Source organism: Corvus cornix, chromosome 9, assembly GCF_000738735.6.
Source record: "Corvus cornix cornix isolate S_Up_H32 chromosome 9, ASM73873v5, whole genome shotgun sequence".
Taxonomy (NCBI): Eukaryota; Metazoa; Chordata; class Aves; order Passeriformes; family Corvidae; genus Corvus; species Corvus cornix.
The window spans coordinates 8,146,010-8,172,039 of NC_046339.1; the positions used below are offsets into that span (position 1 = coordinate 8,146,010).

The 26,030-nt window shown below is 38.4% G+C and overlaps 1 protein-coding gene across 2 annotated transcripts; it reads right to left on the reverse strand.

Annotated features, from left to right (window-relative positions):
* Positions 1-2,643: 2,643 nt before the first annotated feature.
* MCCC1 (methylcrotonoyl-CoA carboxylase 1) lies at positions 2,644-22,938 on the reverse strand. 2 transcript variants are annotated; one of them, XM_039556645.1, is made up of 19 exons: positions 22,834-22,938; positions 21,717-21,763; positions 20,588-20,727; positions 20,084-20,179; positions 19,812-19,933; positions 18,715-18,862; positions 17,753-17,874; positions 16,540-16,651; positions 16,135-16,216; positions 15,217-15,344; positions 14,104-14,287; positions 13,468-13,577; positions 12,019-12,235; positions 11,220-11,306; positions 10,601-10,650; positions 8,343-8,480; positions 6,883-6,990; positions 5,799-5,870; positions 2,644-4,236 (listed from the first exon to the last, which is right to left on the reverse strand). In XM_039556645.1, the coding sequence occupies exons 1-19, from the start codon at positions 22,887-22,889 to the stop codon at positions 4,117-4,119; spliced, it is 2,139 nt and encodes a 712-aa protein (XP_039412579.1). In that variant the 5' UTR covers positions 22,890-22,938; the 3' UTR covers positions 2,644-4,116. The 2 variants fall into 2 exon arrangements, 1 of the variants encoding a protein (XP_039412579.1); XR_005602588.1 differs by lacking the exons at positions 2,644-4,236; positions 5,799-5,870; positions 6,883-6,990 and adding an exon at positions 8,746-10,252 and having other exon boundaries at positions 8,391-8,480.
* Positions 22,939-26,030: the final 3,092 nt, after the last annotated feature.

Here is a 26,030-nt window from a genome sequence, read left to right on the forward strand (position 1 = left end):
CCTGCCCACTGGCAGAGCATGGGAAACTGGAAAATCCTTGACTTAGAGTAAGCAGCACTCAGCAGCAACTAAAACATCAGTTTGTTACCAACATTATTCTCTCACTGACTCCAAAACACAGCCCTGTACCAGCTACTGGGAAGAATGTTCACTCCCAGCTGAAACCAGGACACAGATTAAAGCTAAAATCCAGCTACCATTTATGATTTTAAAACCCAGCAGGACTCCAGCTGTGTTTTACTAATGATTGCTGTAATAAAAAATATGGTGTATTCAACCAGAACATCCATGTTTGTTTTAACATGAATTCATTGTATAATCAACAGGTTTTAAGGTAACATCACATCTCGAAATTGCTTTTCGAATCCAGGCTCTCTTCCAAGAAATTCAGTTGGTTCACATAAAAATAAATACCAAGATTTAAATTATCAATTTCTGCAATATTGATTTTTTTAATACAGCATTCAGTAGTGTATATTATTTTCCAAATGGAACTCCTATGCAGAAGGCTATGCCCCAGTATTATAGAGGTACCAAGTGATATTTACCTGCAAGGCATTTGTGTGTAAAAGTCTGTATTTGGAACATAACTGTATAAGAAGTTGAAGTATCTGTTGAGAATATACTTTGTGTAAAAGCTGGTAGTTCAGAACTTAATCAATTGCCATTGATTGTTCAGTAAACAGATTCTACTCAGCACTGCTGAGCTTTTTACAAACAGAACACAGACAACTTCTGATCTGCTTGAAAAGGATTATCAGCAGAAACGAATATACCTGTGATAGTGCACTGGTTGATATGTCCTTTCAAATAGGTACAAGTTGCTCTAATAAAAGTGTTGTCTGTCCAGATCAACTTTTTTTACCCCTACCATTGACTAAATTTTAACGGTCCTGCCAAAAAACACTTGAGTATTCATTTTGCAATCATCATGAAGACTTGAAGTTGGGATTTTCTGGTAACTAGCTGGTACAATCATTACAACAAAGGATACAACACACACTGGAAACTTTATTTTTATAACTCTATGGTATTGATATTTGCTGTATAAGAGATTAAAAAAACCCCTTACAAGTAGAATTAGTCTACATCTGAAATTACAACTTTTCCAACAAGCATAGAAAATTATTTATAAATCACTGTGTCCACAAATTTTGCAGTATTTTGATTGCCACCAACCTCATTAAATAGGAGGAAACAGGCAAATATCTACCAAGTGACTTGCCTGAAGCCAGTGAGTCAGTGGCTGAAATAAGAACACAGTCCTGCTCTCCTCCTGCTTTCCAGTCCCTATGTCCACTCCAGGGTCCAGCATGGACTGAGGCTCCTCACCACAGAGTCTCCTTGGGTATAAGCCACAGGAATTGGCAGCAGCTGGAGAGTGCAGGAGAGATGGAGATCCCCACAGGGGGATAACTGAAGTTTACACAGGGCTCTCCTTGCGGTCTGGCAGCATTCACACTGCTAGGCAGGATGCTCCATACCTGATCCAAGCTGACCAGCGCCCACAGAGAGTGTCACTCCCTGATCCTCACAGAAGCCCGAGTCTGGAACACCAACAGCCTCATTCTTTCCTGCAGACCATCAACTGTGGCTGAATTAAATATCCCATGACACAGCCCCCTGTCTCCTCTGGCAGCAAGAGAAAATCATTACAACTAGAACAAGTTCAGATTCATTGTTCGTGTAACATCTGTGACTGTTGTTTCAGAACTATGGCACTATTTGAAAAGGTCCATTGATAATAAATTAGTAACAGAGATTATCCTGTTAGCCCCAATGCTAATATACTGCATTTTAAAAAATTACAATTTCTTTCTTAGTCTACCACTAAATGTTTTAGAGACAACAACAGTTAACAGCTACCTATGCTAGGGTTCTTACCAATTTACATTCACAACACAAGAATTTATTTGTAATAAACTGAAGATCCATGAATATTTTGTTAATTAAGATACTGGTACAGGAACAACCTACCTTTAATAATTATTTGAGCATCTCCAAGTTCAATTAAATCACATTGCAGTAAAACATTTCAAGTGTGCAAACTGTGACAGTGACTTCTGCAAGAGATTTTTCTTAAATAAACAAAATCATCACTATTTGAAAAATCAATCTCAGTAGAAACCTATAGAGATAAAAACCTAACAGCTAATTTTTGAGAAGTGAGGGAAAATGAACACTGGTGAGATTATTCATCCCCCTTGGCTCCTAAGGGAAGACATTTTGTCAGCTCCCAGGGAATGTGTTTAGCTGCACTGGCTGTGTGCAGCCAAGCTGTGCAGACTGAGCGGGCAGAGAACCTCCTGCTGGGAGTTTTAATGTTCTGGTACAGATTCAGTGCAGCAAAGTCGGTCTAGAAACAGCCATGTCACAGAGAGAGAAAAAATAAATGCCAAGCTGCTGATCTCTGTGAGGCTGAGCTCATGTTTCTATATGGAGATTCAATTCTGGATAAAACAAATGCCTAGCCTTACCTGCAGTGAAACCCATGAGTGTCTGGATTACTGCCTCCTAAATGTGATCTGCAGATTGTGCTCATCATCATCAGATGATACAGAACAGCTGCTTAAACCTTCTAATCTAATGCATGAACAGAAGCAACCAAGGGAAGAACAAAATGGAGAAAAACCAAAACAAACATTCAAAGTTATGCTTAATTTTTATTTGGCAGTAAATAAAAATCACTGTGGCAATATTCTACAAGATGATCACTGGAGTTTAATTATTTGCTAGGTGGCTATAGGATTGGAAGGAAAATTGAAAAGTATTAAAATATGCTTTTAATACACTAATCATCCAGAGCCAGTGCTTTTTTACCATTTTTTTTCTGCACTGCAGGCATGGCTGCACAATTATAAAAGCAGATCAGAGAACTCCCCATGATACTGTATATTGATTCAGAATGAGATTTCAGGTAAGGGTCCATTTGCTCAGATTTAACTACAGGTTTGGGATCACTGCAGCATCTGGTTTGTCCCTTTCTGCAGTATAAACCAGATTATTGAATTAAATTAGCATATTAAAACTTCACATGATAACAGAACTTCACATTAACTAAAAGATGAATAGACTGAAAGTTTTTAACCGTTAAAACATTTTTTTCTTTCCCTTTTCTTGTTTCTCTATGGTGCTTTTTAAATAAGTTAAAATAAATTTATAGCCAATGATCAGTATGCTCAGTTTCAGTATCATTTTTCTTTGCATATCCAAAAAACCTACCAATTTTTCCTTCTGAAACCCTGCAGATACAAAAAAAATCTATTATTCTTAGTAACATTTCATGTTGTTATAAAGACTCTGGTGTACTTCATTCCAGCCAATAAGAAATACACTAGAACATGAACAATATGGTAACAGTAATGAAGATTTTGAAGTCGGTATTGCATTTTGACACATTTCTAAGTAATCAATAAGCTTATCTTTATATGTTACTACTTCATGTTTAAAGTTCAAATGGTAATCTTGGAAAGCAGTTACATTCCAACTTTGATTAGTGTATCAAATGTATTTGAAAAATGCTTTGTACCAGATATTTTGAGGTATATTAAAATAATTTTTGAAATGCAAATTTTCACGACTCATTGAGGTAAACAGGAAAAAGAGATGCACCAGACATGATCGAGAGGGATTCTGGGCTAAGGAATAATCCTGAATTCCCTATTAAGGCAAAAAACATAAGCCACAAACAGGAATTTTGCCAGAAAATAAAACAATTGTCTTTCAGATTTCCTTCAAATCAATCTCCTCATATTTAAGGGAAAAAAGGCAGCTGTGAAGAGAAGTAGGCAGAAGAACTCAACCTGTCTGTACCTTAAGAGTCCTTATTAACCTCTCTGATCCTCTCAGAGTTCCGCATCTTCCAGTCTAATGCCTTTCCACAGGCAACCAACCACTGGACAACAATCACATAGGTCCACAAGTTATAAATACAATTACAGTATAGTGAAACCCAAATTTCAGTGAAGTCAGCAGAATTTACAGTCAAACTATGCAGGAAGTGCAGAGGAAACCAATCCCCCAGTCATACAAAACAGTTTGCTGAAAATATGAAGAAATCTTCTTTTAGGAGAAAATCAGCAGAGTAGAAACAGTAAAATGCACCTTCCTTGAATTTTATTTTGACTCTGCCTCTTCATCCACGAATTCAACGAGTGGAGCATGTCTGTTGGCCTGGGCACCTTCTTGGAAATGGACCTTTTTTATCACTCCTGCCTTGGGAGCCCTTATGGTGTGCTGCACAGAAACACAGCCAGAGTGAACAGCAGACAGCTCAGGGGTTTTCCTCCCCTCTCTCTCTTTCTCTCTCCAGCAAATGCTAGTATTATTCCTTGGTCCATTTAGAACTGAACAGATTTAATTCCTTCCTCTAACACATGTTTTTACTTTAAACCTTCATTTAACCATTTTCCTGATCCATTTTCAAGTTTTATTTTCTTATGAATTTTTGATACATATACTGGGGAGAAAAATGCTATATAATGCATTTATATGAATTATCATCATCATCTGAATTATCATCAGTATGAACAGCTGACTGTTATTTTACCTCACTAATACTTTTTGTTGTTGTAATAAATACCAAACAGAAATAATACACTTTTAATCCAAAATGTTAATCAGAGAGCAGATTTGTTCCCGTAAGAGAAATCTGCAGATTTACTAAACATATTTCTGTTTTATAGCCAGGAGGATCTTTAGTGGGCAGATATTTGGCAAAACACAGATGAAATACAAATACAGCTACTAATGACAGTAAAGGAACAGCATGCTTACACACCAACCCCAAACTGGTCTGCTTGCTATTGTACCAGGTTAGTTTCATATTGTAGCTTTGCCTCTGGGTAGTTTCCTACACAGGGTTAGTCTAATATCAAAACATTTAATATCAGATATTAAATATTCACATCTAAGGACTCAAATAATAATTTGCTTTTTAAATTTTACATTTTCTATTTCAATAGCACTTTAAAAACCTCAGCAAATGTCAGTCTGAGATATCAGCTGAAGAGGCACAAACACATTTAGCATCCAACTGCAAAGAATTTTGGGTGTAGGTTTTTTTTAGTGCACACAGTTGTTTTATTTCATGGAATTTGAGTGTAATTAAAAAAAGAAGATGATCATGATAAGGGAAAGGCAGATTTTCTCAACAGATTTAGTTCTGCTGCCACAAACTGAGGCTTATTTTAGACTAATAGTCAACCAAACCAGTTCAGGCTACAAAAACTGTAATTCAAGCAATCTTGAGCCACAGTCAAGCTGTGTGACAAGGTAAAATGGCCAAAATGCCAGTCCTCTGAATACTGTGAATAATTACATGGAATCTTTAGTGTGCTCCTCATAAAACTTTATGTAAATAATAATAAAAAGATTATACACAAGAAGAATCCTGTGCATATTTACAAAGTCCCCATTAGCTAAATCTCTGCCTGAAGTAACTGCAGACATCCATGTGCCTGTATCACAACCAGGGAGCAAGAGATACACCAAGACAGTTTTCTGCTAGAAAAGCCAAAGGAGAGGAGGGGACAGAAGGCCTGACACCACCACCCAAATGCATGTTAAAACAGCTGCAGAATACCATGGATTATATAATAATCATTTGTTAGTAAACTGACAACAAATATAATCCTCTGAAATCCAGTCAGACACAACACTGATGTTACAGCAGATGAAGTGATACTGACATCTGCAAGCTGCACTCTACACCATACTTCAATAATGCAACCAAAAATTATTACATTTTGACCAGATTTTTATTTTCTCAGTAATTAAAACCGTTATATGTCACTTACCTCCATTTTCATAGCTATCATAACCATTAGAGGGTCTCCAACCTGAACCTTATCCCCTGCCTTCACAAACACCTGCAATTCAGGAGAAAATTCGGGGGAAAAAAATCATTTATGTCTGTACCATTCAAAATCATCAGCTGGATCTTGACTAACACAATCCACAGAGTGAGCATGGTTCTGCAAAACAGCCTCATGTTATCTTTAGTTTTGTTGATCCGGGTATCTGAGTTCTCTAGATAAGAAATAGTTCTAGATAGATCTCTTCAAGGGAAGGCAGAGCCAACAGAAAGAGGGTCAGTACAAGCTGCCAGGATGACCAGGAAGCCATTTACCTATCAAAGAAGAAACACTAGAAGAGATGATGTATATTCTACCCTTTCTGGGCTTCAGCAATTCTCTTTTGAGAAAAGTGCAGAACCTCTTTCTGGAGCCAGTCCCTGAAGTCTTTAAAACAACACCCACAAAGAAGATGGCAGAAGCCACCTCGTTTTTCAACAATTATTCTGATTTGGAGTTTTCATTCAGTATGTCAGAGATCCACATTCCATGTACTCCACCCTTCATGCCTTTTTACTGCCTTTTTGTTAGTGGTTGAATCCTTCAACCACTAACCTCTCCTGAAAATCTCTTTCTGTTAAACTTTGTCACTGTACAGAGAAATACACGAGACTTGCTGAGCTAAAGAAAAGAAATAAACACACAGCTTACAAAAAAGGCATTTCTGAGTATTTCTTTTTTTGCAAGTACATCTAGCATCTCACTCTTTTGTTAGCTGAAATGAATCAAACAGCATGTAACACTTCAGGGAGCTTTGACTTGGGAAGTAATTAAGATGAAGAAAAAATTAGTTAAGCAGTAGCATTAGTTCAGATCTTCCAGAGCTCTAGAGAACAAAGTCTGGAAGCCTTAAGAAGTCCTGCGCGGCTCCTGAAAACTCTGAGTAAACACGGCTTTTTCCAATCAGAAGCACTGACATTTCTGGTCCAAATTCTTTCCTGGCAGTATAGAAGTACCATTTCTGGAAGAGTGAACTTGGAGATATATATTGGAGAATTCATTCATTCATGTATGTTGCTGTAATTACCTTTTCCACTGTGCCTGTCATGGGTGCTACAGCTCCACTTTGCTCTGCCCCTGCACTCACTGCAGACAAGTACTTGGGCACAGGGAGGCCAATCTGAGCACTGCCTTCCTACAGGAAGAACATCCAGGACAGCTGAGTTAAAAACATAAGATAATAGCACCAGTAGATGGGCTGACACACAGGGAAAGAACAGATCCAGCCTTAGGAAAACCAGCCAGCTCTGAGGGTGGCAGACCCTGGGTCAGGGCAACAGTAGGACTGTCATGGTCACTGCTTTGCCAGTGTCTGAGGCCTTGAAAGTCACACCTGCTGCTGGAAGGACCAGCAAGGAAGGAACAAAACCCCTGTGACAAAGCAGCTCCACGTGGATCTTTGTACAAACCCTGTATTTGTACTTTCCCTGTTCATGCATCAGCAGCAAAGAAAGTTTTGGAAAATGCATAAAGGCTGTTTGCACAGGGGGCAGGCAGGCTGCTGCAACAAGCAGGAGACACACTGGCATCTTCATTGTCATGCATTGCCAGTGAGTGCTTCACAGCTTACAGTAAAATTAATTCAGTGCTAAATTTAGTCAAAAATTCTCACTGTTATTCAAAATCCCTTAAGTCCTCTCAGAGTTGCTTTCCAGAGTTTCCCAAAGACTCATTCTCCCCACATCCTTCCCATGCCCTAAAATTCCTTCTCAATCACTCACCCCAGACACCACTCTGATACCACAGGAAAGCTGATCTTTGCCATTGCAGCATGAGTTATTTTGTCCTCACCACTGGAGCAGCAAAGTTTTTGCTGCATTCTGCTGAAAATCTTAAGGGGCTCAGAGTTGGAGGTTAATTACTAAAACTAATAAATAATAATTTATTTCTTCAGATTACATTATTACTGAGTTACTTTAAGACCTTGCAGTCTTTTTAACTGCAAATAAAACATTACCAGCCTAATAACGCAAATTAGGGTACCTCTTCTTTCAAATGTCATTTGCATTTATGCAATGTATATAATGCCATGGTACCTCATAATTCCAGTTTTAGTATTAGCTGAAGTTATCCTTCTTCAGACCATTATTGATTTATTTGTCATATGTATGTAACTGAAATTAAAACACCAGTTAGAAGAACTTTCAAATAATTGTCAGTTTGAAGTACTTGCTACTGTTCTGTGACAAACTTAAATACGTGACAATTTTAATGTTTTGTGTTCCCCCCTTCTAAATCATCATTTCCAAGTCTGATTCACCAACTATATTTTACCTTTCCAAAAGTAATTCATTTTCTCACTCACTGACCACAAGCAATGAACTTCTAATTAGAACTATAAATCCAACAAGTATCAAAATATGATAGGTCAAAGTAAGAAACTGAAATTGTGATTCTCTTTCACATTCTATTACCATTTATATTGTTCATTTACAGGGATAAAATTCTGACATTTTAAATTTGTGAAAATAAAGAAAGGAACTTTACCGGGAAGAAGAGATAAATGGTGTTGTCCAAAATGACCAACTTGGACTTAGACACTGTTCCATCTACTGAAGACCTCAAGTAAAGTGAATCACCTTCTTTCAAGATCTCTCCAGAAATCAGGAACGTTTTATCTTGAATCTGAAAGTTAAATGCTTTTATAAGGACATGATATAAATAAACCAAAAAATTGTATTTGTACCCTCATAACCTGTGATTCTTCATAGACAATTCTGGAATTTAAAAAAAAAAATATTTTTAAATCTTACTTATCCTTTATTTTTCAGTTAAGAGACTGTTTCATATCCAATACAAACAGCTCAGCAAATTATCTAATGTGTTCATCCAGGCCAATTTTTATTTTAAACAAAGAGATACTATTCTCAAGAAAAGCAAAAAAACCCACCACCCCAGATTATTTGGTTTAGTGATGCTACTAAAATCCAATATTTTTAATTTGTCCGAGCATCTTGACTTTCTTCAAACTGAAGAATCCATAGTATTCAGCTGACATCATATTCCACAATGTTTTCCAAAAGACAGGTGACTTCCTCTGTTTTGGAAGCTTGCAAGACAAGAACTACAACATATTCAGTAAACCTACAAAGGAACAGAGCAGTAATGGAAACAGTGTCAATGAGACACCAAAACTGCAAAAGAAAGACCAAACAGAAAGGTCACTGATTTGTGAGTAACCTTTCATCCCTTCCCACCCTTTCTTTCAGTGGAAACTGCACCTGTACCACAACTGCAGCACACAAAGACTGTAAGAATAGAAACATAAGTGCATTACATTTCGCTGATATGCTTACTTCTAAGTCTGACATCACTGAGAACAGAATCAGAGGCTTGCTGGTCTTTCAGGATGGTACAAGTAGAAATAAAACTCAAGTATTCATTTATATAGTTGGAAACTTCTTCCACTGAAAACATGCATTGAAAGGATGACACTGATCCCTGAGCATAAAATCGTTTGCTTGAGCACTGAGTGCCTGCCAGTTCTATGGCCCGGCCACCTGCTCTGGTTGATCTGCCTCAGGACAGGTTCTGTAACACTCCAGAGGCACTGTCCTCCTCATAACTAATCCCCCACTTATGTCTTTACATCTCTTATCTCCAGCCTCTCTCCATTTCCATGTCAACCCCCATTCTTCCTTCTTCCCTAGAAGTCTACATTGCACTTCCCTCCACAAATGCTCCTACATCCCTTCTAGCCTCTTTTCATTGCTGGTGACTTGACTTACATGAGATAAGCCTCAATTGTAAGAGCTCTCAGGCTTTACATAAATAATCAATACACTCAAAATTCCCTGAGTATTACTGTAGGGATGCGTGTTATCTCAGTCTTCGTATCAGCAGAAGTAAAGGTTTGAGTTACCCAAGTTGTGGTTATAACCTTGAAAGCACAGTGATTTTATCCCTATTTTTCTAGTATTCTCACTCTACACAGTCTAAGCAGTTCATAAGCACTTATTCTTTTTATTCCCCTTTTCTGAATATTAAAGTAGTAGCAGAACTACAGAGACGCTGCATTCTTGAGTATGCATCCATTCTAGGTGCCAAATCTGAGAGAAAAAGACATTTAGCTCCAGGTGATGCAAGAAGGAATATTCAACACCCAGCCAAACACAACCCCCTTAAGCCACAACTGGAGACTCTCACATGTGCACACAAAATTATCTACATCTAAGCCATCTTGAGCTGCATACTATAGGAGCTCTATAGCATGGACAAAGAAGCCAATTCTATGGGGTGTCATTCAATTATCTAACCAGAAGAGTCCTCATCTCATTTGGTAATCACTCTCCAGTTTCCATCTTCAAAATAAAATGTTATCTTGCAGATAATGCTCTAGAAAGCTTTTATTTATCCCACAGGAGATCCATTCTCATGCACAGAATAGAGCAGGAGTCCTGTGGAAAAAACGTCTTTTAAAATGCAGATTTAAATCTAACTTTCCATGCTTTAGAAAGACAAATTTAACAAGGAAAATAAAGAATAAGACCTTTAAATACTGACAGTACAAACACTTTTCTTAGTCTTACTTTCAGAAGCATCTGAATAGCTCTTCCATGCCAATCCAGCAACTAGCAGAGACAATTTCAGGTCAAAGTAACAGTATATAGCAATGGATACAAGCAAACTAAAAATAGAATCCTGCATGTTTAATCACCAAGCAACTTTAGTAACAATTAACATTAAGACATCTACAAGAAGCAGACTCTTATCTAATGAAATATCCGAAAGAATTGTACTTGTACCTGCATTTTGTATGATCCATCTTGATTGTAACTTACAGCTACATCCACAACTGTTCAGTAAAACAAAATATGCATGTGTGAGTAGATTTAATTATACTATCTAGAGAATGATGACATATAAACAATATCAAGTTTTTCTTTATAAAAATGAAGCCTACCAACACTAAGAAAAGAACAAGTATTTTCATATTAGTTTACTACACACTGCAGATTTCATACTGAATTCCAGACAGTTCTTCTTTCAAAGATGAACATTTGAAATTATGCTCTGAAATCTGTATTAAGTTATCTGGACAAAAAACAAGTTTGTGAGGGGAAAAAGTGCTGAGCACTTTTGCACCAAAATGAAGTTTAAAAAAAGTCTCCACTCTTTATTAAATCTCAACCTCATTCATTTAAATTATGAACATTAATTAGTAGCCATTTAAATTTGGTTTACATGTCCTCAAGATGTAACAGTGTGGATTAAACAGCAGTTCTGTGAATTCCCAGCTTACACTGCATAAAACTCATACTGCTTCTAATTGATGTTTCTTAGCCTGAATTTTCAAGCATCAGTTAAAATAAATTTATCCATCAAGTACCTCCTTTCCCTCCACACACTTTTTTATTAACTTACTGTTTTCCCCATCCAGCAGAGACATTTTTCTAGTGTAACATATATTTATTCTTCTACCAGTGCTGGATGCAAATGGCGAGAATTTATCTACAACACAAAAGACACAGATACGTTATTTTTATTCTCTACTTTGGCAAAACGTAACACTTAGACCTTTAAATCATTGTCCTATTGTTACTACCATCATATTTATGTATTTATATTGCACAGAAAAGACTGGGGCACCACTGTAGTCACAGAGAGTGAAAATCCCTTCATCTTCAACACTGAATAAACTGATGCTGTGTAATCTACAGAAAATATGAAACTACAAGCACTAAGAAGGGCACTGGCTGTTTTCCACAAACACACCCTTGAACAGGACCAGAGAGCATGGGAATTCAAGTACACCACAGCAGGTCCTGATTAACCCTTAGGTGAAGGTTCCATTAAACCCCACTGCCTCTCCCACTCTGAGGAGAGTCAATTTTATGTCTGAAGACCTTGGGCCAACTGTAGGCATAACTGAGGCAGAAGGTCACTGTTTGTGCTTATGAAGAGCAAAGAGCTCACAGTGTCACTGACCATGAATTCCAAAGTCTTCCCAATAGTGCCTGTCTGAAGTGCTTTGGGAAGTACTCTGGACATTACAGTGGCGATAAATTCCACATCTGTCCCTTAACAAAAGTTATAGTCTGCTCTGTGTGTAAGTATCTGGGAGATGCCAGAACACAGAACTCTGAGCAGGCAAATGAACATGCAAATTAAGTAACTGCACATGAGCTCACAAAATAAAACAAAACAAAACAATGGTCCTTACCATCTGATTGATCTCTAAAAGCATCTGTTAGCATTTTCTCTTTCAGTATGAGCCCTAGAGCTGCCTGACACATAACTTCATGAGGAGTTGCCTTTTTGGTTGGAAATAGTTCATCGTGATGTTGAGGAATGAAATTAGTGTGCACATTTCCAGCCTCAAACTGTGGGTGTCCTGACAGGCTCAGTAAGAAATCAATATTAGTGCTTAATCCCACAATCTGTAAAGAAACAGATGCATACTGTCAAATTGAGTTATGAATATGCAGCTTTCTGCTCACAAAGTTTATCAATAAAAGGTAATTCATTCAACTGGTCTGTTTTATTATCAATTAAACCATTGACTGTAAAAAGACAAAAAACCAAACCAGAACAAAAACCAAAAACCCAAGAGCTGCTTTCTCAAAAGCACTCTGCTTTCTAAATGCTGCCTTTGTCCACTGTGAAGTTGAGGAAAGTTTCCCAGCAATAGTAACAGGAGGTAATTTCAGAAAAAACCTTACTCTTTTGGAAAAATATGCTCTGAGTATTGAAAAGAACATTCCCAACCTGACACATGCTTCTTATTAAAAATGAGTCACAATAGTTTCAGTATGCCATATTTATCTTTTAATAGTAATAAGTGGGAAGAGGGACTCCGAAATTTACTAGATACTATCCACTTCCTGCATGGCAAAATACCTAATGAAACAACAATTATTTTAGAGAAATCAGTGAAACTGGTAACTATGTTATGCTGTCAACATTTACTGACAGAACTGCTAAGAAAATTCTGGAAAAACCAAAAGAATTATTTTATCTCTTTCCCTTGCAGTAAATTTCATTTTTAGCTAAAACAATAATGGGCTCAACATTTTCACTACCTCAGTCACGTTCATGCTGTTGATTTAAAAGTGTAAATCAATTCTGCACCAGTAATATTCAGTCTCACCTCAAGCCAAACCTTCTGAACTCCACTTTTGAAAACAGTTATAATACCTGTAGTTTTCACAGGGGAAAAATGGAACGTTTCTTAAAAAGAACTGATAGCATATTTCTTTACCACATGTATACTCTAAAAATTTAGTTCTTTCAATAAATTATTACAAGCAAACATTGTCTGACATAAGTTCCACCTAAGAAACCCTTTAAATTTGAGAAAGCTTTCGAATTGCCATTGCAAATGTTGTTTAGCTTTACTCTTCTACAAAGTCCCAGGTGCATCATCCAACTGAAGACATCACACACTTACAAATCTACGTGTAAAACTGGGCTTCACATTTATTTCTACTCACTCCACCAATGAGAAGTTTGCAAATTAGGAAAAAATACAACTTCTGCAAAGAACGAATGAATTTGAAATGGTAGTGGCAATGTAGGCTCCCTATTAGAAACCACTTTTGTTTTACTGGAGTATTTTATGCATGCTGTAATAGCTCAAGCTGTGACATCACACAGGGCTCCTCCCACTTACATTATACTGGTGCAAACTGTAGCGCAGTTTTCTCAGAGCTGCCTGTCGGTCCTCAGCCCAAACAACCAGCTTTGCAATCATGGGGTCATAATGCACAGAAACTTCATCACCTAAAATGTGTCCATAAAACAAAAATGCTGTTCACATGAAACCAAGTATTTGTGAAAGTTGGTAATGCAAAGTACTGGCCACCACACGGCATCCAACTCGGGCACAATTCATGGCCACATTTCTCTCAAGATTAAAGCTATTTAAGGACATGATGATGTGACCTGGCATTCCAATTTCAAGGACAACCTCAGCACAGACTTATTATAAATTTTTGTAGAGGTAACATTACTCAAATTCAATTTTCTTTATTGCAATCAGAATGCAGGATTGCTAAACAGAGAGGAGAGTATCATCACCATGAGCCAGTGGACATTAATTTGGGTACAGGTAAAGAAGAGGTAAATAAAATACTCAGTGATTAACCAAAAATACACGGAAAATCACAAAGAAGAATAATTCTGTAGAGATTTGTCTTTATAACAATACTCTTTTAGACAAACTTATTTAGGCCAAAGAGGGAAATGCTTACAAAGAAAAGTTCTTGATGTTAATTATTTCTTCTTCCATCACTGCCTTCAGTTTTACCTTGCCTGACTCCAGTCTCTATCCTGGTGAATCGATCTGCTGGGGGGGTGGATAAGTGCAACAACGGCCCAGCTCCTGGCATAAAGTTATTATTAGGGTCTTCAGCATATATTCTAGCTTCAAATGCATGGCCCTGGAGCAGGATCTCTTCCTGCATTAGAGGAATCTTCTCTCCTGCTGCAACCTGAAAACAAATAGGTTTTTCCTTAACACAGGATCAATAGTCTGGAGTGCTGATATATCAAATATTAACTATCTTTCTTCTAAACATGAACAACCAGAAAGCACATTTTAAAAAGCACAAGGAGAAAAAATGTGCCAAGACCACTGAACCTTTCCACCTTTTCTCTCTCTTTCTTCCAGTGTTGTTTGATCCCTGTTCTAACTCAGGATTCAATGCTCAATTTCCATGTCCAGATAAGGAAGACAAATGGTCCTTCTTTTTGCATCAGCATTTGCCATTTTAATTTTCTTTCCGATTACACTAAATACTTCCCCAACCTTAATCTCACACTACTTAAGCTGCTGTCCTCACTTTTGGATTTATCCAAACAGAATTCATTTTTATTTCAAGTTCCCTAATACCCAAAACTTCCTGTGATCATTCGAATGTGTGAGTAATCTCTGCAAATTGGGTGTGTGGGGAAACCCCCTGCTCCAGTCCACCCCACTGGACATTTATTTCAGGATGTGGCTATACTGGTATAACACCAGACATACGTTTTTGTGAAGATTTTTTCCTCCTACAGCCTGATGCAAGAATGATTTTTGGGCCACAGATAAATTGGAATTAGAGTTTTAAAAAACTCTCAGCATAGCACGGAAAGGATCAGAACCTTACTCCCACTTCCCACATTCTCTGTAATGTCTCTACATACACTTTAAAAAAATGTTTTCTCTCTACACAGCTGGGAGAACACTGGTTGAAATTCAGAGCACCTACACAATGCTCTACATCCAACACAGCAATGTGAGATGTTCCTGTGGAGCAAAGGAAACTCTAACCTGACAGCTGAGCAAGAGATGAGGATCTGGAAACCCATCTGGCCTCTCACAGGCAGTGTCACAGAGCACTCAGGGGGAACTCTACATGTAAAATCAATTAACACTTACCCTAAGCTGCCATTCCACCAAGTCTGTTCCAGTGATCATCTCTGTGACTGGGTGTTCTACTTGCAGCCTGGTATTCATCTCCATGAAGTAAAAATTATGTTGGGAGTCCATAATAAATTCAACTGTTCCTGAAGCATTTAACAAAAGGACACTTCACCAAAGAGCATCTTAGCTGTCCATTTATGGAAAAGACACCTAAGGCACTTAATTCAATTATGCCAAGACTATTATTTCTAAATCAGACACACTGAATTTCATTAAATTCTATGCAAATTATCTAAATGGTCACAAAACTGAGGTCTGAAAACAGAAGGGTAGTTTCCTTGTACATTTACATAACCTGTGTTGTTTAGTAGCCACTCACTACAGCAAGAGCTGCATTTCATTAGCACTTTAAAAAGCGCATCAAGACTGTTTGAAAGTATTCTGAATATTCATAGGGTGTGTAAATTTTTTTTTAATAAATATCCAAAGAAAGCAGTGAGAAAATAAAGTTACAAATAATTTTAGGAGGTTATTTTTCATCTGTGAAATGGTGTGGACTTTACAGTGAGCTGTGTTTTTCTTTTAAAGACTTCACTGTTTGCATATAAAGTGTTATCCTTTGTATGCTAAAAGAGAAATTATCTTCCACTTGCTCAGCTCAAACTTACTAATTCATAATGCTCACTTTCCACCAACAGCTGAGTTGATCAAATTATCTGCTCTGAAATTTTTTCTTTCTACCTTTCACCTGCCACTGGTCTGGAGCTCAGGTATACTAATTTAAATCTGTAATTACATCAGAATTAACTACATGATTACTTGTTTAAACCTCAAAAAATTGAGGGATGTGTGTCATACTCTGAAACAATCAGATGCCATTTGCTGGAGACTTAAAGTCTTATTAAGTTAAAAGCTCCACCTCCCCAGAGTTACCTGCTCCCACATAATTCACTGCTTTAGCTGCTTTGACAGCAGCTTCTCCAAGTCTCCTTCGAACCTCTGCACTAATTCCTGGCTGTAAAAAAGAGTAACAAAAAGATTATAAACTATTGTTAAGTTTGGTGATATTAAACCTGGCATGCATGAATATCTTACAGTACTTAACAACTGTAGTGAAACCCTGATCTATGTTACACTTGAAATCTACATAATATTTCCTTGAGAATCATTTTCCTAAAGAACATCGGGTTTTTTCAGTGAGAACATGTTCCGCAGCAAAACTAAAACAGATCTGAGAATTACAAATAAATTATTACCCACAACAAACATTCAATGGGGGACAGCAATTACTTTAAAAATATGTCAGTTCATAAAAAATATTAACAACTTTCTGCTCACCCCTGGTGCCTCTTCAATGATTTTCTGATGCCTCCTTTGCACACTGCAGTCTCTTTCAAACAAATACACTGCATTTCCATGCTGGTCACCAAATACCTGGACTTCAACATGCCTGTTCCATAAAAATAAATGTTTTAATGTATTTCAATAAAGCCCCAAACAGACTTCGAACTTGCACATTTCAGTAGGATTTCTTACAGGTTTAAGTGTCTGCCTTCAAATAAATGCCAAAAATGTAGAAGTGAGGCTGCCACTATGCAGGATTTCAGCTGGTTTAGACTTACTCGATCTCCTACATGAAAGAGGATTCCTACTACCAACTATTGCAGTGAAATCTCATAAATTGTAGGATAAAAAAGACACATATCTGAAGGCTGCTACCTCTTTCTTAGTTACTATAATGAAAGTAAAACCACTTCACTATTAATTTGATAATGAGCATTTCTCTCATAATTTACTATGTAGCAATCCACAAGAGATAGAAGCAGCCCTGGCTCAGGAATAACATTGTTTACTTCAAAACACCATTTCAAAGGACAACTATTAGATGGCAGAATTTTACTCTATGCATAAAACTAATAAAAATGCATCACCATTCTGACAATCCTCAGATGCTGACAAAAGAAATTCCCCAGGAAGGAGTCTTTTCTCATGCCCACCTGACAGCACAATCAGACCCTCAATTTCTTTAGAATAAATGCTTTCCTTATAGTGATGCTTCAAGGAAAAACAGATGTAAAGTACAAGAGTATTAAACAGACCACTGTGAGAAGTTCTTTATAAAATATAAATTGGTGTAGTTTCATGGGCCAGGCATGAGCTAAAGACTCTCACTTCTGTTTGAAATATCAAAATAGAGAAAGATTAAATAACTAGCTTAGGACACCTGAGGGCAGCAGAAACACCATCACAGCTTGACTCAGGTCTATAGTTTAAATATTATACAGTGATTTTTTTTTCCCAGATGTAAATCAATTTTAGAAAGCTCCCTCACTTCCATGTCTCCCAAGCAGTAGCACTTTAATTCCTGTCATTCAAATCAAAGCCACTACAAGAAATTCAGTAACTTATAAACAATTTTGACCAAATTAACAACTTTCATAGTGCATATCAAACATACAAAACCAATTTTTATCCTATGACTAAGCTAGTTATGTCTATTTAGCAGTAGAATAAACATTACAGTGTTTATATTGAAACATCTATTTCTTACCTTGGATTATCTACAAATTTCTCAACCAGCATTGCATCATCATTGAAAGACTTCTTTGCTTCTCTCCTTGCTGATTCTAGTTGGTCCAGAAACTCCTTTTCTGAATGAGCAATCCTCATGCCCTAAAATACAGGAAAAAAGATTATCTAAATGTCTAAAAATACAGCACACAATGAAAAACCTTGTTGCATAAACAGAGTGAGAAATGAGCTTAAAAATAACACTTTGTTCCTTTCATACACCTTAGCAAAATTGTGTATCAGCTTCCAGTAAGATAATCCTACTAAGTCCCACTAAAAGTGCCAGAAGAAGTGTAAAAAACAGATATTTTTATTCCGTTGATAGGCGTGAGCACAAAATTCAATTTCATTCTCAAATATAATAGAAATTTTCCAAGGTTGGCAGAGAAAAACTTATTTATTACAGAAAAAATATAGCTATTTTGGAAATAACGAAAATTCTCTATATGTAATTTGTATAAACATTTATTTCAGAGCAAAATCAGACTTAGACTGGGAGTTCACCACACATTAAAAAGTATCTAGACACAAAATGGTACTTCTAATCATTTCTTATGCAATATTTAAAACTGTTAGCAAAAGAAGTCACAGAAGCTATCACAGAGTAACAATTTAAAGTCATCTAATTTTGCACAAACCCACAGGACAACTTTTCTGCTCATGTGAATTACTGGAAATCCATTGAAATAAAATGCTTCCAATTTATTCCAGTTTGTGAATTACTGGGGATCCACCAAAATAAACAAAATGCTTCCGATTTTTTCCAGCTACTTATCTTCTTCATATCAAAGGGAAATGAGATTTCATAATGCTAGGTTGGCCATTAATAATAAATTTTAACAAAAAGTACTTTTCCAGTTCTTGTTTTCTTTTAGAATATTGAGTTACAGATCCTGAGACATGGTAACTTTACAGCATGTGAGGAACAGAGGAGTTCCTTACCTTTCCTCCACCCCCACGGACAGCTTTAATCATTACTGGGTATCCAATTCTCCTGGCATGTTCCTTTAGACATTCATCAGACTGATCTTCTCCATGATAACCTTCAACAACAGGAACGCCAGCAGCAGACATTATAGCTTTGGAAGTGCTTTGACAGAACAGTTTTATGTTTAGAATGATAATAATATTTCTTTCTTACTTTTAGCTCCAAACCTGGCCAATGTTCCCAATGCTAATCCTCTCCATGGAAATAGTTCCACAGTAGACCTCAACAGGACTACTTGCATGGGTGGGTTACATAGGATTGGACTGTAATTCAGCACATCCTTCCAACAGGGATTTTTTTTCTCCAAGCAGGATTACACTTTAGTTTGACTGTTCTTTCCACACTACAGAGGCCAAAACCTAACATTTTCAAATTGCAACACTGTATCCTATAATATTTAAAGTTGCACAAAGGCAAAACTCTTTTCATTACACAGGCTACCTTCATACCACACATAAAACACTCCAGCATAACAACTCTAATTTTCAAAATGCATGCAAAGCTTGTTAAATTACTAAGGCAATTTACTCTCATATTATGAGATGATAAAAAAATTAAATCTCTAATTACTTTTATACAGTTCCTGTGTCAGTAATAACTTCATTTCCATATTCTTGATTTATACTTCATACCTTAGAAGTATTTCTTTGATCTAATTAACTAAGAATAAGATCCTCTGTGATGAAATAAACTTATCATTTTATATGAGCCACAATAACACTGATGATATGGTGTTTCTTTACCACTGCTCTTTTGACCCATCCAAACTGACTGCTGAACCCTCACCTATATTACACTGCAATGCCTCAATTCTGGAAAAGTAGAATCATTACTTATTTAAATACTAAAATCCCAATAACTGAACAATCTAGACTGTTTATATCTCTACATGAATCTATAAAGCTGGAGTTTATTCCTTTGAAGAAAACCGTAGAAATACAATGCAAATTGACAGAATAAAACAAACACAGAGCAACCGGTCATTTGTTAACAAAATCAGCTTTGCCAAGCTGTAAATTGCACAACCAAGTAACAAATCAGAAACAGATACCTTTTGATACCCATATCTCTGATAGCAGATGAAGGTGGACCTATGAAGATGATTCCCTGTTGCTTGCACAGCTCTGCAAATTCTGTGTTTTCCGAGAGGAAACCATAACCTGGATGAATAGCCTAAAACAGAATAATGTTACCTATTTTTTGTATCAGTTTAGCTTACAAAACCCAGAAACTTCATAGAGCATTAAGGAAAAGCAAGATGAGCAAAAAGAAAGAACTGAAGACATGGAAGTAACAGAAAGTGTAAGGCCCTGATCTCCTTACCTGTGCTGCTGAGACCCTGGCCACCTGCAGTATTTTCTCCATGGCCAAGTAACTCTGCTGTGAAGGTGGTGGACCAATGCAATATGCTTCATCTGCCTGTTTTACAAAAAATACATACAACAGAAACTGTTTACTAGCAAGTTTAACTGAGTTTCTGAGCTAATTATATCACTTATCAGACTGCAGTTTAAAATGCCTTTCCTCATGCAGAGGCTCAACTGGGTGAAACAAATTCTGACTTTTTCCCCAAAATCACAGACCATTCTCTAACCTCTGGCTGTCCAGTCAGAGAGCCAAACTTGAATGCACTTCCTATAAAGCTGTCATGTGTTGAGACAGAGACCAGGCAAACTTTTCATCTATTCAAGGAAAACTTCGCAGTAGCTCTACAGAAGTGAAAATCAACTTTGCATCAGCACCCAAATCTGCTTTCACAGGGAACTTATCAATGAAACATACCGTTATGAATGAACATCAGTCACAAATTTAATGAATATACTTCACCATTGCTACGTGCATGGAATTCCTGTCTGCTTCACTATAAACTGCCACAGACTTCACCCCCATTTTCTTGGCTGTTCGCATCACCCTGCAGGCGATTTCTCCTCGGTTCGCAATAAGGATCTTCCCTATGCTGTGACCTCCTGTTTAAAAGGATACAGCACAGTAAGAAACCAATCCACAAACATGGTCCTGGAAACAAAGCAATTTTAAAACCCTGATTTCTTTTACATTATTTATAAAGTTCATGCATTTCTTCAATAACTAAAAACCACATGCTTCACCCAAAAGCATTCCCATGCTACGCATGCGATTTTTTACTTGGAGTCCTTATGCAGAAGTATGTTTAAGCTATTTTTTTTTCTTTTTTAGAATTCAAGAAATATACCCTAACCCTAAAGAAAACCCTTCTACTTAAAAGTTGATGCTTACATCAGCTATGCTTATAGCTGTGTTGTGTAAACAACCAAACCTGTGTTGTGTCCGTCACAACAGAAGTGTTTCACATTTTTTGAAGAGCAATATTCCCCCTTGATATACAGTCACAAATAACGAGGTATCAACTCCTGTTGTTTTGGGTTTTTTTAAGCAGTGACTTACAAGCTTCTACAAAGTCTCACAACATCAGCCACAACTTAATAGAAGTATAAGGCCAGCACTGACAGAGACTTCTCAGTGAGAACTAAGTACCTTAAAACTAAACAATAAAATGAAAATAGATCTCTGAATTTTCAAACATAACTTTTTAGATAACATGACAACAGAGTGAGTTTAAATCATCTTGCTAAACCTGTTTACTCTCCTTCATATATTGTTTAAATACCATTATGCCTATAAAACAAATCTCACAGACTTTGCAACATTTGTATCAGAAAAGGACAGAGAAAAACATCACAAAAATAAATCATTTCCATTAAGTTCCACGTACCTAAATATGACAGATAAAATTATATAAAATATTGTTTAAACATTAAATATTCTGTTAGGTTAGCTACAGGTTACTGTTTTCAAAAACTGTGAAGATACTGAGTATTTATTAAAAAACCCTGCGGTCTTTCAGCAACTAATACTCTAAAACCATCCACACTGCAGAACAATTTAAGCTAGTAGCTAAAGAAGTTAAATTTAATACCTATCGTTGAGGCCCATTTCACAAATATTCGTACTTGGTTCCATTGCCTGTGCAATTATAAACAGATAGAAGTGTTACAAGTGCATATGAAGAAGTGGCAACTGAGCTACTTTTATTTTCAAGTGAGAGAAGGACAGCACCAAAACTTCCGATACATCTAATTACACAGAACATATTCAGGTTTAACAAGGGAAGCTGCTCAAACTTCAGCAGATCTCTCCCTAAGTACTTTCACTTGGACATAACAAAAATTATCCCCTTGGTTTTTTAACAGCATTCAAACAGAAATAATCAAGGGGTTTTTTAAAAACAAACAAGCAAAAAACTCTGTTTGGTGGACAGAACAGCCAACAACTGGCATTTATTACAGAGAGGCCAACTCGAGAAGTGTTTGGGAAGACACGAACACCACAAAATAGAAAAGCTTAAAAAGGCAACAGGAGCTGCTTTTGTAGAGCAAAGGTGCTAGAGAAAAGAATGTGAAAGAGCAAGAAACAACTATGGAGACTTTCAGAAATGGAAAGCTAAACTTCAAATGATTAATGCTAACTAAATGAGATAGCGGTGGTGAAGTGGATGGATGCAACCGTGAAAGCGAACTCCTGGAACTGTTTTAATTAGTATGTAAATCAACGTCGGAATTTTGGATCAAGTCCAGCATTCTTTAAGCGTTATCGGGCAAAAAGACACGGGACGTCCTCGGCACCACACAACTACAGCTCGGTCATAACAACGGGAGGAGGAATTGGTGCATGTCCTAAACATTGAACACACAGCTATCATGGTCACCCTCCCTGCGCACAGGCTGCGGACCGACTCCGGGGCCGGGGCAGCTTCATGGGACCCGCGGCACCTGCGACCATTCCCTAAAGCCCGGGGGGTTTATTTGTTCTCCCTTCCCAGAGAGCAGCCCGGCTTTCCCTGTGTGCCCCACCACGCCCCGCAGAGCCCCTTCCCCTTCTGCCCGGGCAGCGGGCTCCGGGCTCGCTGTGGGCAGCTCCCCCCGGCTCCTCCCGGGCGCTGAGGCCCGCCCCGGCCCGCACCCACGGCTGCCCCCGGCCCGGCCGCCCCTGCCCGCGCTCGGGGCCGCTCGGGGCCGCCCCCCGCCCGCACTCACAGCCGGCGCAGCGCCCCGAGGCAACCGCGGCCCCGCTCGGCCGCCGCCAGCGCCATGTTGGGGAGCGCAGGCGGGAGCGGGGAAAGCCCTCAGGGGCCGGGAGAGGGCGGAGGCAGCGCGTCACGGGGAGGAGACCCGGGCGCGGCCGTGAGCCCGCGCTGGGAGAGTGGGGGACGTGGCTGTCGTGGGGCGGGGCTGGGTGACACCGAGAAAGGGCGCTGAGAGGGCAGATTGATTACATTTCATTTAAATGTGAAACGATGGACGCTGCGGAAGGACTGTCGGCCCTGTGGGTGCACGGACTCAGCTGAGCGTGGTCCTTCAGGAATGACATCTGGTGTTGTAATAGGACAGCGACACACAAAGGTGAGGGTTGTTGGGAAGGACGCGGGCACGCTCGGGTAACACGATATCCCTGTGCCCAGGCCCAGATCCTGCATCGGAACCGCCTCGCGCGGCTGGAGGAGGTCACACAGCGGTGGGATCAGAGAGCCGTCAGGATCCGTTCCGCTCCCTCAGGCTTTGGAGCTTTGCAGGTGAAAAAAAAAATGAGTTCAAAAGCTAAATTTTTAGCAATATAATATTAAACATTTATTAGTAGAACAAAGGCATATCACAGCGCAGGGGCGCTTAGCAATATTGCCAGAGGCGCCCTCCATTCATTTTACTGTGGACTTCAGTACTCTCTTAAACTGTTACATATTCATTAAGCCCAGAAAGTAATTTACACTTCATTCAACTTTCCCCCCTCCGGTTTCTGACCCTTCCACCAACACGACGCCGCTTCAGTCCTCTGGATCGCTTCAGAACTGAAGAGAGGCACCCTCTCTCCGGTGCCTCCCCAGTCTCCAGCCTAATTTGTAGCTGACAGTTTCCTTGGGAGGTGTGAGTTTTGATGAGATAACAATTTTCCTGGGATGGATATGGTTTATCTTCTTTGTTTCTCTAAGATATCTTGGTTCCTTGGCTCTGTAGTTTCTCAACTCAAAAGATACTTATTACCATGTGTTTATTAATACATTTCTTAACATATTACAACTATTTCGAAGTTACAATTTACCTTAATCTCTTAACTACTTAACTACATTTTACCTTAACACTATTTCTACATAGTACATTGTCACTTATAAATGTTAAAATCATATATGCGGAAGACAACATTTATCATTCACACATTTATCACACAGGTCACAGAGCCACAGAAGATTTGGGTTGGAAAGGAACTTAAAGCTCATCTCGTTGCAACCCCTCTGCCTTGAGCAGGGACATGTTCCACTAGCCCAGGTTGCAGACAATCCCATCCAACCTGGCCTGGAACACTTCCAGGGACGGGGCATCCACAGCTGCTCTGGGTAGCCTGCGCCAGGGCCTCACCACCACCCTCACAGGGAAGAACTTCTTCCCGATATCCATCAGTTTAAAGCCCACCCGGGGCTAAACCTGCTCAGCCCCAGCACAGTCAAAATAAGTATTTCCACTTGTTTACAAATAGCAAAGCAGCCGTGCTTTTTCACAACAGGAATACACAATCTATCAATTGCAATAGGGGCAGTGTTTAATGTCTTACGTGTTCTCCATACTCTGAAGCGTGAACTGTTTCTTATATGAAGAGCATCTCCAGTATGCAGGCAATCTCTGCTTGCTCCACTGTTGCTATTTTTACTTCTCCATGGTGACCCCTCACACTAGGGACTGGGTGGTTCAAGCAGGTTAAACAGACACCAGATCAGCTTGGGGCAATTGTCCCTTGCACCTGACTGCAAGAGGGATCAGCATTTGCTCTAAGGATGAGATTTTAAAAACTAAATTATTAAGTGAAGCTTCCACTTTTCCATAATCCATTCACTCCAATCTTCTTCAACGTAAGATGCTGACAGTGTAGATCCTACTTCGCCTCTCGGAACCCAGATTTTTTAAATGTCAGGTTTAATTTGTCTCTAAACACAAGATGGCAGCATTTTATGTAGTTTAGCTGTTGGACATTGGGGAGAGCTGCAGATATTTTACAGTAAATAAATCAAAGGTGGCAGAGGAGCTGATGCTTTCAGCAGTAGAACTAATGGAAGTGGCAAACTCATTTATATTGCAAATCTACTCTTGGTGGAGGCATCCTGCCAGCAGGGCTTTTAGGGCTTGCAAAGTCAAGTGGAATCACCAGACTGTACACACAGATGTTTGAAAGTGCAATGTAATAAAGCTTAAATGCAGAAATAATAATTTCCTCACTGATACCAGCAGTATGTTTGATGTGCACATCTACAGACAGAAGCACTCAGGTGAACCTACTGATGTAGGTAGGATAGGTTGGGTTGGCGACATTTATTTTTAAATTTTATTGTGGAAGCTGGACATATTTTGAAAGCTGCTTTGATTAATAATTCGAGTAGTTTTCTTGTAACAATTTTTTCCTGGAGCAGATTGTGAAAAATATAATATGAAATATGAAGTCATTTTCCTTGACCCAATGATAAAAAAGTGATTCCATGGTAAAAGGAGGTTAAACATTGGCTGGACTCATGATTCATAGTCTTCAAACGTTTTTGTGATATAGGAAAGCCTCAGTAAAACCAAGGTTCAAAACCAAGATCTGTGTCTCTAATAAACACAGATGTTCTGACTCAGATTGAACACTTTTCTTTTTCCCAACAGCCATTTACTTTGTTTTTCTGCATGTTGGAAATGCAACCTGCTCCTCTTTAAAATTGTGAAGAAAGAGCTAAGTTAGAAACTGAGTCAATTAGTTTATAATTTAATAAAGTACTTGAGATCTACCAATTCCATAGGCAGTAAGACTCGCAGAAAAAGAGAAACTTATGTTTAGTGACATAAAAAAGCTTGGAAAGCCCAGATGCTGATGAAAGCCCAGCAGTGTTATGTTGCTGTGGCAGATAAACTTCAGACCCACATACCCGTCTTGTTGGCATGCAATGGCCACAGCCCTGGACATGAGGGAAGTGTAGTGTCCAAGTGTCTTATCACCTTAGTCACAGAGGGTTAACTCCATAGAAATCTTCCTCTTCTCACGCTTGTTATTTTGCTCAAATTGATACTTTAAAAAATACTCATTCTGTTTTCTTCTAAACACTCTGATGTGTTAGGTTTCTTCAACGAATTCCAAATGTTTGTGCCTCTGGGACAGTCCAGGGTATGACTCATAGATGGGGACTTTTTGCCTTTAAGTAAAAATGGTTGACTCT